General features: G+C 52.0%; 1 protein-coding gene across 1 annotated transcript; it reads left to right on the forward strand.

Moving 5' to 3' along the window:
- Positions 1-2,221: 2,221 nt before the first annotated feature.
- On the forward strand, positions 2,222-15,131 carry LOC140399858 (cofilin-2-like). Its single transcript, XM_072489319.1, has 4 exons — positions 2,222-2,467; positions 9,093-9,403; positions 12,194-12,270; positions 14,333-15,131. The coding sequence occupies exons 1-4, from the start codon at positions 2,465-2,467 to the stop codon at positions 14,443-14,445; spliced, it is 504 nt and encodes a 167-aa protein (XP_072345420.1). The 5' UTR covers positions 2,222-2,464; the 3' UTR covers positions 14,446-15,131.
- Positions 15,132-15,350: the final 219 nt, after the last annotated feature.

Below are 15,350 nucleotides of genomic sequence, written 5' to 3' on the forward strand. Positions count from 1 at the left end.
GCAAAACAATGGCAAAAGTACAAACATGTCACGGCATGGCAACAAACCTCACAAATTCACATTTGTTCCACAACAAAGAAGCAAACCAGTTTTCAAGAAAGATGACACACAGAATCAATATCACAAGCACAGGAAAAAGTCCATGTCAGACAACAAAGATGACATACAGAATCAATACCACAAAACACAAGAACAATTCCAGGTCAGACAACACATAATTGCTACCGCAAGCATAGAAAAAAAGCATATATCAGACAACAAACTGATTTGACCATTCAAATACCTCATTGATGACTTCTTGGTTACTTAAACACAGGAACACTGACGACATTCACAAAGAAATAACAACATCAACATCACCACTTCAACACCAGAAGAAAGCAACTCAACCGAACAAATTCATAAAGTATGGACTCACAAATTTTTTTCTTATTAAGATTGGACTCATAAATATTAATTGGCTTTGTATAATCATCAAGATCATCACAACTTGTACATAACATCATTTCTCTACCTATTTCACGCAAGTGAAAAAACCTAAGAGGCTAAATGTATTAACATTTGAACGGACTAACTCACTGATTTTATGTGATGCATTTGCAAACTGCATCCATTATGTTTGTTCAATTTTCTTTACAACATACAGAAAATATGTAACACAAAAAAGGGGGATGTAGTGATCTCTATATGTGCATGTACACAAGGGGTTAATGTGTAATCAGTAGCACCACATGATCACTAGAGGGCCAGACCAACAGGGGTATAAAAGGCAACCACAATCTCTCTTTCTTGGGTGCACTGTGACCAGGGCAATATCAGACTAGTTAAGATGGCTAGTGAAGTTACGTATAGTTACCGTAGTTAGATCTTGTTAACCTTATCACGAGTATCAAAGTTAAAGTAAAGAACTCATGCAATGATTGTTACAGTTACTCAATAAGCCTTTAGTTACTGCTGGACGAGTTTGAGTCTTCATCGAGGTTCAGAAGACATCATCACTAACCAAGGTTTGAGTAGCACGTTACCCATCACACAGGTAACAATAGTCCCCACTCCCTGTGGGAACAAGTCCCATATTCTCCCCCACTCCTCGTGGGAACGTGTTCCACGTTCTCCCCCACTCCTCGCGGGAGCGAGTCCCACATTCTCCCGACTCCCCGTGGGAGCGAGCCCCACATTCTCCCGACTCCCCGTGGGAGCGAGTCCCACATTCTCCCCACTCCCCGTGGGGAAGAGAGTTTGCCCCTGAAATCCTCCTGTTGAATTCATTAGTCGCCGTCGCACCCTCCCCCCCCCGGTGAACTATAATCCCTCTTGGCTCTAGAAACATCGCCCCTTCCGGCACGCCGAAAATGCATCCGGCACAGAGATAGGGAATTGTACCGGGGTCCGAACCAGCCTGGATTTGGATCGGTTTGGGGACGGGGACGATGGAGGGATGGGAATGATGGAGGTTGTTGCTTAGCAGGTGCATGCGGGCTGAAAGTCTGGAATAAGAGGAATAATTTGATTGAGAGTTTGCAGGGCTGGCCGGTTCGTGTGGCGGGACAGCCCAGGTTGACAGAGGTGGTGATGCTACAGAACACTAGTGCTCTTTTATATATATATATATAATGAAACATGGCAGCTGCTGATTGCCTAATAAGGAAGTGACAGGTTGCTTTTGGGCTCACGCCATCCCAGTTGCGAGCTCTTGGCCATATAAGGCCAGGAGCTGCTCTCCCAGGCCCGCCATTGGCCGCCTCCCACCCCAAACCTGAGGTAAAAATCTCCACCCGCGCCTTTTCCGCCGCACTCGACGGTTTTCCCCCTCCCGGCGACCCCCCTGCCCGCCGGGCCCGGTCTGCCGCCTCGAAATAGAGAAAAACAGAAGCTTAAAACCGTCCTCCTCCTCCTCCTCCGAGCGTTAGGCCGCGGGGCAGCCTGGGATCTGTAGTCCTCCAGCCCCGCCCCGCTCGCCACAACGGGCCGGGGCTGGCGACCGGGACTCGGGTTCCCAGAATGCCGTCGGCGAGCGTGGGGAAGGGGAGTCGTAGTCCTCACACACACACAGAGGGTGAGATGCGCCTGCGCATTCGGGCGCCCTATTTCCGGTGGGGTCTGCCGGGAGTTGTAGGCGGATGGTTGTGGATAGGGCGGGAGCGGTGGGCGTGTCTGGGCCCTCGGCCCCGCCCTCCCTGAGGCACACAGCTGCGCGCGCGGCCACCCCACCCGCGCCCTTTTATAAAGGGCGGCGTCCGGCTCCCTCGCCGTTTCTTCTCCTTTTCTAGCGGTCACCCTCTTTCCTTCGAGCCGCTGCATCCAGGAGGACCGGAGAGAGAAGGGGGGTGGGTGTGGGTAGCAGTCGCGGAGTCTTTCATTTGACAAAAATTATCGCCGTCGAGCGGAGGGGAGAAAGAAGAATTTGCGGGAGAGCCGGAAAAATTTAAGAAGAGAGAGAGAAAGAAACCAACCGGGCTACAGGATGGTGAGGCCTTTAATTGTTTGCCGGCGCCCGCCGTTATTTGTTGCCTCACTCCCTCTCCTCCCGCCCACATAGCGGCCGGGTGCGCCGGGGCAACGGCTTTTATAGCCCCTGCAGCGAGAAGGGGGGAAACCCCGCTCCCTTGACCAATGGCAGGGGGGCGGGTAAAGAGATCCTCGCGCCCTTTCCACCTGGAGCGGGGGTGACGCATGCGGGGGGTGCGGGCGGGCCCCGCATCCGGGCCGGGTTCCATTCAGCCGCCCGTCCCTTTGTCTGGGCTCATTAAATTTATCGGTTCTCCCCCCCCCCCCGCCCTCCCCCAAGCGGCTCGGTCGGCTGTGCTTTATTTTTAAACTCGTATTGTCTCTTTCTCTCCCGCTACCCTTTTGTTTTTCTCTTGCAGCCTGTGCTGCCCCACCCTTGTGTGCAATCGGCTCGCTGCTTCCCTGTTGCGGAATCCCAGGCCGCTCCCGTTATCTCTGCCCAAGACGTTAAAATAAATAACCTTTCTAAAGGTTGCTGCTCAACCCCACCCTCTTCCCACCTGAAGGATTTCACCCTCTTTCCCCCCCCCACCCGAACGATTGCACCCTCTTCCCCCTCCCCCCGAAAGATTGCACCCTCTTCCCCCCCGAAAGATTGCACCCTCTTCCCCCCCGAAAGATTGCACCCTCTTCCCCCCCGAAAGATTGCACCCTCTTCCCCCCGAAAGATTGCACCCTCTTCCCCCCGAAAGATTGCACCCTCTTCCCCCCGAAAGATTGCACCCTCTTCCCCCCGAAAGATTGCACCCTCTTCCCCCCGAAAGATTGCACCCTCTTCCCCCCGAAAGATTGCACCCTCTTCCCCCCGAAAGATTGCACCCTCTTCCCCCCGAAAGATTGCACCCTCTTCCCCCCGAAAGATTGCACCCTCTTCCCCCCGAAAGATTGCACCCTCTTCCCCCCGAAAGATTGCACCCTCTTCCCCCCGAAAGATTGCACCCTCTTCCCCCCGAAAGATTGCACCCTCTTCCCCCCGAAAGATTGCACCCTCTTCCCCCCGAAAGATTGCACCCTCTTCCCCCCGAAAGATTGCACCCTCTTCCCCCCGAAAGATTGCACCCTCTTCCCCCCGAAAGATTGCACCCTCTTCCCCCCGAAAGATTGCACCTCTTCCCCCCCCCGAAAGATTGCACCTCTTCCCCCCCCCGAAAGATTGCACCTCTTCCCCCCCCGAAAGATTGCACCCTCTTCCCCCCCCGAAAGATTGCACCCTCTTCCCCCCCCGAAAGATTGCACCCTCTTCCCCCCCCGAAAGATTGCACCCTCTTCCCCCCCCGAAAGATTGCACCCTCTTCCCCCCCCGAAAGATTGCACCCTCTTCCCCCCCCGAAAGATTGCACCCTCTTCCCCCCCCGAAAGATTGCACCCTCTTCCCCCCCCCGAAAGATTGCACCCTCTTCCCCCCCCCAAAAGATTGCACCCTCTTCCCCCCCCCAAAAGATTGCACCCTCTTCCCCCCCCCAAAAGATTGCACCCTCTTCCCCCCCCGAAAGATTGCACCCTCTTCCCCCCCCGAAAGATTGCACCCTCTTCCCCCCCCGAAAGATTGCACCCTCTTCCCCCCCGAAAGATTGCACCCTCTTCCCCCCCCGAAAGATTGCACCCTCTTCCCCCCCCCAAAAGATTGCACCCTCTTCCCCCCCCCCAAAAGATTGCACCCTCTTCCCCCCCCCAAAAGATTGCACCCTCTTCCCCCCCGAAAGATTGCACCCTCTCCCCCCCGAAAGATTGCACCCTCTTCCCCCCGAAAGATTGCACCCTCTTCTCCCCCGAAAGATTGCACCCTCTTCCCCCCGAAAGATTGCACCCTCTTCCCCCCGAAAGATTGCACCCTCTTCCCCCCGAAAGATTGCACCCTCTTCCCCCCGAAAGATTGCACCCTCTTCCCCCCGAAAGATTGCACCCTCTTCCCCCCGAAAGATTGCACCCTCTTCCCCCCGAAAGATTGCACCCTCTTCCCCCCGAAAGATTGCACCCTCTTCCCCCCGAAAGATTGCACCCTCTTCCCCCCGAAAGATTGCACCCTCTTCCCCCCGAAAGATTGCACCCTCTTCCCCCCGAAAGATTGCACCCTCTTCCCCCCGAAAGATTGCACCCTCTTCCCCCCGAAAGATTGCACCCTCTTCCCCCCGAAAGATTGCACCCTCTTCCCCCCGAAAGATTGCACCCTCTTCCCCCCGAAAGATTGCACCCTCTTCCCCCCGAAAGATTGCACCCTCTTCCCCCCGAAAGATTGCACCCTCTTCCCCCCGAAAGATTGCACCCTCTTCCCCCCCCCGAAAGATTGCACCCTCTTCCCCCCCCCCGAAAGATTGCACCCTCTTCCCCCCCCCGAAAGATTGCACCCTCTTCCCCCCCCCGAAAGATTGCACCCTCTTCCCCCCCGAAAGATTGCACCCTCTTCCCCCCCGAAAGATTGCACCCTCTTCCCCCCCGAAAGATTGCACCCTCTTCCCCCCCCCCGAAAGATTGCACCCTCTTCCCCCCCCCCGAAAGATTGCACCCTCTTCCCCCCCCCCGAAAGATTGCACCCTCTTCCCCCCCCCCGAAAGATTGCACCCTCTTCCCCCCGAAAGATTGCACCCTCTTTCTCCCCCCCCCCCCAATAGATTGCCCCCCTCCTCTCTGTCTTCAAACCCTCACGTGCTTTTATCATCATCCCCCTTTTTCTTGGGTTGCCTCTGAGCTGCTGTTGCAACCTGAGCTGATTTTTTTTTTCACCTCGAACCTGTTTTGAAATGTGGTTTTGGGTGGGGGTGGTGAAACCATCCCAGGCCGGCAATCTTTCCGGCGGGGGGGGGCGAGGGAGGAAAGAGGGTGCAATGTTCCCTTTGTGAATCCCGGATTCTCTGGTGGATAGACCAGAGGTATATATTTTTTTTAAATGGGGGGGGGGGGGAAATGTTCATCATCTTTACCATTTCCCCCCCTCCCCGAGTCTTAGAAAGATGAATTTAATCTCCTGTTCCCGTGAGAGGGTTTGCATGTTTTCCAAAATGGCTTCCTGCAGCTTCTGTTTGCCTCCCTTTTGTGGGAGGGGGGGGGGGGGGGGGGGGAGACCCGTGCACCTCAGCATCTGCCTGCTCTGGAGGAGGGGGTGTGGGGAGAGGATAGTTTTGTGGGTCATGCGGTTTCCTGTTTTGATGACGGACGGGGTGTGCTGCGATGGAGAACTGCCTGCTCAAAATGGAGGCTGGTGTTGGTGTGTCTGCCTGGCTCTGGGTTTCTGACCACCCCCCCCCTCTCTGGTTATCACGGGGGTTGAATCTGAACCTCTGGATCCGCCGTCTGTGTCGCTGTTCATTCCTGCCAGTCAGGTTTTTTTGAAGCAGGTTTAGAACCCAAGCTACCGTAATGGGAGCTTGTCCTGTTGTGGGTGGGGTCAGGATTTGAAGGACTGCACGGATATGAGCGAGAGAGCGAACTGAGTGTGTAACTGGGCAGGGGGGTGTGAGGGCAGGAGGTAGTGCTGGGGGGGAGGGTGGGGTCACTGTTTCTGCTTGAGTAAGCAGGGAGTTCATGGCTGGAGATTTGTGTTGTTGGTGCAAAGCTTTTCCTGTCGAAACCCCCTTGCCACTGATCTCACCCTTCGACCTCCCTCTGGAGATGCTCGGTTAACACTGAGGGGGGGTGGGGGGGTGTTGTGAAATCGTCATTTCCTTTCCAGTTCTGCTGATGTCAAGTGGATCAGTTGGACTTTGCTGAAAACAGAAGTTACTGTTGGAATGTGTCCATGTTGCAGCAGACAGTGTTGAAAGATTCTGATTTGAAGTCAGCACTGTTTTGAAATTGGTCTCTGTTCTGATCAGTGCACTCGTCTCCCTCCGCACAAGCGACGATCACTTTGCTGCCGTTAAAACCCAGCAAAATCGAAACTCCAGTGACCAAGTGTCAGATATTTAGCCCGAATAAGGTCATTGTGAAAGCAGTGCTGCATCATCCAGACAGTTTCACTGGCCTCGGGATCGATTCTGCTCCAATCAGGGGACACACGACGAGTGCCAGGAAGGAACGATTTGACCCTCGTGAACAATGGGGTTGTTTCCATGTGAAAGGAAAAAAAATGCAGCGAGTCTCTGGGTCTGTGTCAAATCCAGGCCATCCCTTCAATCACCCTGGTACCTCGGAGGAGACTTCTAGGCTCTGATTCCTGTCCACCTCGGTCAGTCACTGCCAGGTTTAGTGTGCCTGCACTGTTCAGAACCCCATTGTTTCTTGCAGTTCCATGCCAATTGTCTCTCCTCAACACCCTTTCCCTCAACACCCTTTCCCTATCTCCCCTCCCTCACTGCTGCCCATCCCTGTGCAATATCACAGGGAGTTGAGCCAAACCAGACTAGTTTTCAATACTGATACAAAAACACAATGCTGGATAAAAGACATCAGCCAGCCTGGCAGTGTCTGCAGAGTGAGATTTAACATTGAGTCCACAGTTCAGCCACGTATGTGGGTGGCTCCCCACAGAGGCTGATGGTTTTCCCAGTGTTTCTATTTCCGACTTCCAGCATCGGCAATATTCTTGCCTTTTCAATCCTGTTCCCACTTGCCGTCTCAAGATCCTGCGTTGCTGGATAACATCCAAGGAAACGCTGCATTCCTGAGCTGCACTGGGAATGTGAGCATGTATGGTGTGGTCTGGATGTGTGGTAATGTTTGAATAAGGCTGCTGAGGCTTGCTGCACAGCCTGGGGCGAGACTTGGCTAGTGGCAACGGGAGGACATTCAGCACAGCAGCTGCACAATATGTTGCAGAGGGTGCTGTTCCCGTGCCTGCCCCTGCGCTAGAATCTGGTTTCTCGAGAAGGCAGCTGCGTTTGAAGGGCACTTAGACAGGACTAACTCATTCAGGCGGAGTTGAACTGTTTTTGTGAAAGGGGAAAATGTTTAATGCATTCTTTCAGAGGAGGATGGGAGAGGATGGATAAAGGGGAGCCAGTAGATGTGGTGTATTTGGAGTGCTACTAGGGTCAGACTGCTTTCCCCCATTCGATACAATTATAACTGATCTGATGTAACCTCAACCCCACATCCTGCCCACCCCCACTAACCTTTCGTCCCCCGTGTAACTGAGACTTGTCGACTTGTGCCTTAAAAATATTCACCGGTTCTGCTGCCTTTTGAGGGGAGGGGGAAATCTGGTTTGTCAACCTCCTAGATTTTCTCCCACGAGGAATAATCCTCTCCTCCACTTGGTCAAGGCCCCTCAGGATCTTGTATGCCTTCAATCAAGTTGCTTCTAAACTCCAGCCATTACGAGTCTTGCCTGGCTTGATCCTTCCTCCCGAAGACAGCCGCACGTTCCTGGTTTATTAGTCCAGTAAACTGTCTCTGAACTGCTCCTGCTGCATCCTCTCTGAAGTAGAGAACACCAGCGCTGGGGCCTCCACACAGTGACTTCTATGCAGAGGGCTGGCTTGTCACAGCCAGATTTGCCAGCCCAAGAGGTAGAACAGCCAAGTTGTGGGAGATGCAAGGGAGGTGGTCCAGTTTTTTGCAGTGAGGAGATGCAGAATTCTGCGCTGATCTAGCATGTGCTGGTACAGGACTCAAGTTCGTATGCAGGCGCGGCAAGTGAACACCGTCTCAGGGGACGGTCCTTTAAAACACATGAGGAATTTCTTGAGCCAGAGGGTGGTGAATCTGTGGGACTTTTCGTCCCAGAAGGGGCTAGTTTAGCGCAGTGGGCTCAGGCCGCCTGGAACAGGTGGTGACTAGGGGCTTTTCACAAGTAACTTAATTGAAGCCTACTGGTGACGAGCTATTATTATTAGAAGGCTGTAGATGCCAAAACAGTCTTTAAGATGGAGATAGATAGGCTCTTGATTAATAAGGGGATCAGGAGTTATGGGGAGAAGGCAGGAGAATGGGGATGAGAAAATATCAGCCGTGATTGAATGGCGGAGCAGACTCGATGGGCCGAGTGGCCTAATTCTGCTCCTATGTCTCATGGTGTTATGTTGGTCTTTAAGAGGAATCGAGGGAATTGTTGCGATTGCACTTGGGGGAGTGGAGAGAAGGTTTGCCCGCTGATGCCTTGGGATGAGAGAATGTTGAGCAGGTTGGGTCCATACCGCCGGGGGGGGGGATCTACTTGAAAGGGTCGATGCCGGTCTCGAATTTTTATGAACAATTCTTTTTTTGAGTGACAGTCTTGACGAACCACGTCAGCAGGAGTGGAGGCATTTAGAATCATAGAATTTACTGTGCAGGAGGAGGCCATTCGGCACATCGAGTCTATGCTGGTCCCTGAAAGAGCACCCTACCCGAGCCCACACCTCCACCCCATCCCTGTAACCCAGCAACTCCACCTAACCATGGGTAATTTAGCACGACCAATCCACCTAACCTGCGCGTCTTTGGACTGGGAGCGCCGGAGGGAACCCGCACAGACTGGTGGGGGGGGGGGGGGGGGGGGGGGTGGAGAGACAGTGCGGAATCCATACAGTGACCCGGGCCAGGAATCTAACCTGGAGCGGTGAAGCAACTGTGCTGCCTATCTCTCTCGAGCTGAACTGTCTGCAAAAATATTAAAGCAAAGCCACTTAACGTCTGCCACTATTTTTTCTTTGTGTTTTGAATCTTAGTCATCTGGGGTCACAGTGGCTGATGAGGTGGTCAACTGTTTCAACGAAATGAAAGTGCGAAAGTCGTGCAGCCAAGAGGAGATGAAGCTGAGGAAGAAGGTGATCTTCTTAAAGTTAAACGAGAGCAAGGAGAAGATAATTATAAATACAGACAAGATGATTCTGGTTGGACAGGTTCTGGACAAATCAGTTGCTGACCCATTGCGGGCTTTTATTGACATGCTTCCGCTGACGGATTGCTGCTACGTACTCTATGACGCATCCTACGAGACAAAGGAGACCAAAAAGGAAGAGTTGATCTTAATTCATTGGTGAGCCAGCTTGGTCATCTTCACTCAATGGCACACCAGGGCACCACCCACCATCTGAGTCACTGCTGTTATGGGCCAGGTCTTAGAGAACCCCAAATCCTGGAGAGTTCACCTGACCCACAACTTTTACTAGATTGGGGTACGGGGAGCACATGGCCCACTCTACAGGTGTGGGACAGCAGAAATGGAAAAGTAATTTTAAAAGCAAAACAATGTTTATTCTATGAACTCAAGTTAACCTTTTTAAAACATAGTGAACACTTTAGCACCCATCAATTCAAATACAACCTCCAAAGACTACAACACTAAATAATCCATTAAGCTTTCTTTTAACATCCATATGACTTAAAAACACCTTTTACCAGGAGCACATCAGGTTAAAGTCACTACTGAAAACATTTTATAATTCTGAATTCACCAAATGATCGAGATAGTATTTTGATGGCAGAGAGAACAGCAGTACACCTGCTCAGTCTGGCTTCAGCTCCAACACAAACTAAAGCATACCCTGCAGCAGACAGCCTAAAACGCAAGTAAAAAGCTGATAGCCCAGCTCCACCCACTCTGACATCATTGCAGTAGATGTCCATTTCTTAAAGGTACACTCACTACAGATATTTATATACACAAACCTTTCTTAAAGGTACTCATGACACCTCCCCCCAGGAAAAATAAATAAACCATCAACTTCAAGATGGTTTCATTTTTCACCTTTTCACTATCCTTTAAGAAATGTAAACAGTAAATATACTTTTTCGTTTCAAAAAACGCAGCAAACTGGTATAATATAGTCCTTTTTTCTCTCTTCGTCATCCTCCAATTGAATCCTTCATGATTGACAGTCTCTTTGAACAAGAAGGTCGCTGCACGATCCGTCCATTTCTCTTATGCCTTGGCATTTCTCTTTAAAGTCAGATACTTTAGTTCAGTCTGACCAGAGTCCCTTGCAAATCTCCAACACATGATTATCACAGCTTTCAGGCAGTCAAATGCCTGTTGGAAGTCCGCTGTCCACTGAAATTTGACGTTTCTGCAGCAAGTCTCAGTGGAGCAACCACACTACTAAGATTTTTCACAAATGTTCGATCAAATAACTCATCAGATGATTTAAATGTTCTTTCCATGTCTAGCTGAAAATTACCAGATCGTCGATGTATAACCGCACAATTGGGTAATCCTGAAACTACTTTGTTAGTGAACCGTTGAAATGTGGCTGGGGTGTTTTTCATGCCAAATGGCATAACTTTGAATTGGTGTATACCATCTGGAGTCACAAGCTCGGATAAAGGTACCTGCTAGTAACCTTTAAGTAAATCCAGTTTGGAAATAAAAGCTGATTGTCCCACTTTCTCAATGCAATCCTCCAAACGTGGGATAGGATAAGAGTCCGTTCTTGTAACTGCATTCACCTTTTTATAGTCCACACAACCATTGGGTACCGTCTGGTTTAGGTACCATCACTATGGGGGAGCTCCATTGGCTGCAACCCACTTCAATTATGCCATTTTTAAGCATACACTCAATCTCTTTGTTAACCTGTGCCAATTTTAAAGGATTAAGTCTATATGGGTGTTGGTTGATAGGAACAGCATTTCCCACATATACTCAGTCTGAGTATATATATATATACTATATGTATAGCCATTTTAGTACTTCCCAATTTATCTCCACAAACTTGCCCATGTGATATCAATAACTTTTTCAGGTCAGTTCATTTTTCCTCTGGAAGGTAACTCAACAATTAAGAACATCGTCGTTTACCAATTTAATTTGAGGTGTCAAATTCGCAAGTTATCTGCATTTGGTTTGTCACTGAGTTAGAATCATTAAAACCTCCTCCTTTTTCTCCTTCCCTTTCAAAGTACCTTTTAAGCATATTCGCATGACACACTCGGTGAGTCTTCCTTCTATCTGGTATTTTTACCACATAATTCACCTCACTTAATTTCCTTTCAATCTGATATGGGCCACAAAACCTAGCTTTTAAAGGTTAACTTGCCACTGGTAACAACACTAAAACTTCATCTCCACTGGCCTTGTGCTACTCGTTTCATAACATTTTGTGCAACTTTTAAATGTCTGCCAATTCACCTGCTCTATTCAATCATTCCTTAAAATTTGACACAATGTAAGTTCTGATTTCTCACTCACCAATTTTTCCTTAATCAATTTAAGTGGTCCTCTTGCCTCATGACCAAAAATTAGTTCAAAAGGACTGAATTTGGTTGACTCATTAGGTGCATCCCTAATTGCAAACAGTACGAATGGAAGTCACTACTCAAAACATTTAGAATTCTGAATTCACCAAATGATCGAGATGGTCTTTTCATGGCAGAGAGATCAACAGCACAGCTGCTCTGTCTGGCTTCAGCTCCAACACTGAAAACAAAACTAAAACACCCCCTCAGCCTAAAACGAAAATAAAAAGCTGACACAGCCCAGCTCTACCCACTGACATCACTGCAGTAGTAAACACCCATTTCTTAAAGGTACTCTCACATGACACTACATCTATTTTGCCAATCCGCTTTATCATGTATGCCTCAGTTACATCTATCATTCTTGTAAACTCGTGGTGGGTGGGGGGGTTTATAAAGCAAGGGCCAAGCCACATGTGGGCCATCAGTATTAGACAGTGACTGGCCATCCAATGGGGAATGTGGGAGATAGCAGGGTTGGGCTCACCCCTTGCTCAGGGTATAGTGCCGGTACGGTCAAAGAGGGACGCAGGATAGACGGGCTCTTTTTAAAGGTGTCTTAACAGATTTTCTCTTCTCCCTTGCTTGCCAGGAGTCCTGATAAAGCGCCCATTGAGCAGAAGATGATCTACGCCAGTTCCAAAAGTGCACTGAAGAGTAAATTCACCGGTACGGTATGAGCGCGTGGCTCCTTTTCCTCTTAACGTCGATCTTCTGGGCTCCTTAAAGACAGTGGCTTCCGCTCTGCATGCTGGGCTGCCCAACTACGGAAGTGGGGAAACTGATGTTCACTCGACGCCTACTCTCCCGCGCAGTGTGACAATCCACGGACTGCTGCATGTTACAGTGCCGACTCTCTCTCTCTCTCCCGCGCAGTGTGACAATCCGCAGACTGCTGCACGTTCCGGTGCCGACTCTCCCGCGCAGTGTGACAAACTGCAGACTGCTGCACGTTCCGGTGCCGACTCTCCTCCCGCGCAGTGTGACAATCCACAGACTGCTGCACGTCCCGGTGCCGAGTCTCCCGCGCAGTGTGACAATCCGCAGACTGCTGCACGTCCCGGTGCCGACTCTCCTCCCGCGCAGTGTGACAATCCGCAGACTGCTGCACGTTCCGGTGCAGACTCTCCTCCCGCGCAGTGTGACAATCCGCAGACTGCTGCACGTTCCGGTGCCGACTCTCCTCCCGCGCAGTGTGACAATCCGCGGACTGCTGCACGTCCCGGTGCCGACTCTCCCGCGCAGTGTGACAATCCGCAGACTGCTGCACGTTCCGGTGCCGACTCTCCTCCCGCGCAGTGTGACAATCCGCAGACTGCTGCACGTCCCGGTGCCGACTCTCCTCCCGCGCAGTGTGACAATCCGCGGACTGCTGCACGTCCCGGTGCCGACTCTCCTCCCGCGCAGTGTGACAATCCGCAGACTGCTGCACGTCCCGGTGCCGACTCTCCTCCCGCGCAGTGTGACAATCCGCAGACTGCTGCACGTTCCGGTGCCGACTCTCCTCCCGCGCAGTGTGACGATCCGCAGACTGCTGCACGTTCCGGTGCCGTCTCTCCTCCCGCGCAGTGTGACGATCCGCAGACTGCTGCACGTCCCGGCGCCGACTCTCCTCCCGCGCAGTGTGACGATCCGCAGACTGCTGCACGTTCCGGTGCCGACTCTCCTCCCGCGCAGTGTGACAATCCGCAGACTGCTGCACGTCCCGGTGCCGACTCTCCCGCGCAGTGTGACAATCCGCAGACTGCTGCACGTTCCGGTGCCGACTCTCCCGCGCAGTGTGACAATCCGCAGACTGCTGCACGTTCCGGCACCGACTCTCCCGCGCAGTGTGACGATCCGCAGACTGCTGCACGTTCCGGTGCCGACTCTCCTCCCGCGCAGTGTGACAATCCACAGACTGCTGCACGTTCCGGTGCCGACTCTCCTCCCGCGCAGTGTGACAATCCGCAGACTGCTGCACGTTCCGGTGCCGACTCTCCTCCCGCGCAGTGTGACAATCCGCAGACTGCTGCACGTTCCGGTGCCGACTCTCCTCCCGCGCAGTGTGACAATCCGCAGACTGCTGCACGTTCCGGTGCCGACTCTCCTCCCGCGCAGTGTGACAATCCGCAGACTGCTGCACGTTCCGGCACCGACTCTCCCGCGCAGTGTGACGATCCGCAGACTGCTGCACGTTCCGGTGCCGACTCCCGCGCAGTGTGACAATCCGCAGACTGCTGCACGTTCCGGTGCCGACTCCTGCGCAGTGTGACAATCCGCAGACTGCTGCACGTTCCGGTGCCGACTCTCCTCCCGCGCAGTGTGACAATCCGCAGACTGCTGCACGTTCCGGTGCCGAGTCTCCCGCGCAGTGTGACAATCCGCAGACTGCTGCACGTTCCGGTGCCGACTCTCCCGCGCAGTGTGACAATCCGCAGACTGCTGCACGTCCCGGTGCCGACTCTCCTCCCGCGCAGTGTGACAATCCGCGGACTGCTGCACGTTCCGGTGCCGACTCTCCTCCCGCGCAGTGTGACAATCCGCAGACTGCTGCACGTCCCGGTGCCGACTCTCTTCCCGCGTAGTGTGACTGCAGACTGCTGCATGTTCCGGTATCTGCTCTGTGTGGGACAGTCCCCCCCCCCTCCCAAAACCCACTGACTTTCTGGGGAGGAGGAGAGGGTAAAACAATGCGACTGTCAAGAGATGCTTTGCCCCCAAGCTGATGCGTGTTCTGTTTTCGTTGCAGGGATCAAACACGAGTGGCAGGTGAACGCGATTGAAGAGTTACTGGATCAGAGCGAGCTGCTGTCCAAGCTCGGAACTCAAGTCATTGCATTCGAATCTCAGAAGCTCGTCTAGTGGCAGTACATTGAGCTTCCATGTTTTTAAGTCTGTGCTGTGGGGGTTTTTTTATGCTTCCTTGGGTACCTTCAGTTTTGTATGCGTCTTGACTCTCCTCTTCTCCGCCCCACCCCCCACCTTTCACTTTAACTTATTTGTGATCAGGAACCGGAATCAACAGGGCCCACGTTCTGGAACAAGGGGCTAAGGAGGGTCTGTAGTGAGACTGGACGGCAGATTGTCAGTGACGGCTCCTCCTTCCCTCCCCCGGCCACAGGAATGGACATGGTGCATTCAGATCATTGACCGCGCAACCCTGAATTAGATAGACCTTCCCAGTCAGCTCCATCGCCCTTAAATTCCAAACACTTTCCCTTGACTAACTCCAAGTGGTATGGGATTTGATCAGCCGCACTGCTGCTCATTCCATGTCATTCGCTTTCTTTTTTGCCAACATTCCTGACGTTTTAAACCAAGGTTCCACCTGCCCGGGGGGGGGGGGGGGGGGGGGGTTGCTCTCTATCTCGCTGCGTGTATCATGACCAAATTCTAATTGTTGGGGGGGATAGGGACCTGCCAATTTGGAGCATCGAGAATCATTAGTGTATCTTGGAGATGGTTAATCATGTGGATGGGTTATTGGACGGGGCTGTGACTAATGTGGAAGCAGCGTTATTAACCATCAAAATAAACTTATGGATATCTTTGTGTCTTGGTTTAATTCAATCGTGAGCACGTTATTTTCACACTACTACCCAGGGTAGCTCCAGCACGGGGTTAGACTTCGAGCAAAGCTCCCTCTACACTGTCCCTATCAAACACTCCCAGGACAGGTACAGCACGGGGTTAGATACAGAGTAAAGCTCCCTCTACACTGTCCCCATCAAACACTCCCAGGACAGGTACAGCACGGGGTTAGATAC

This window comes from Scyliorhinus torazame, chromosome 24 (assembly GCF_047496885.1).
Source record: "Scyliorhinus torazame isolate Kashiwa2021f chromosome 24, sScyTor2.1, whole genome shotgun sequence".
In the NCBI taxonomy this organism is placed as follows: Eukaryota; Metazoa; Chordata; class Chondrichthyes; order Carcharhiniformes; family Scyliorhinidae; genus Scyliorhinus; species Scyliorhinus torazame.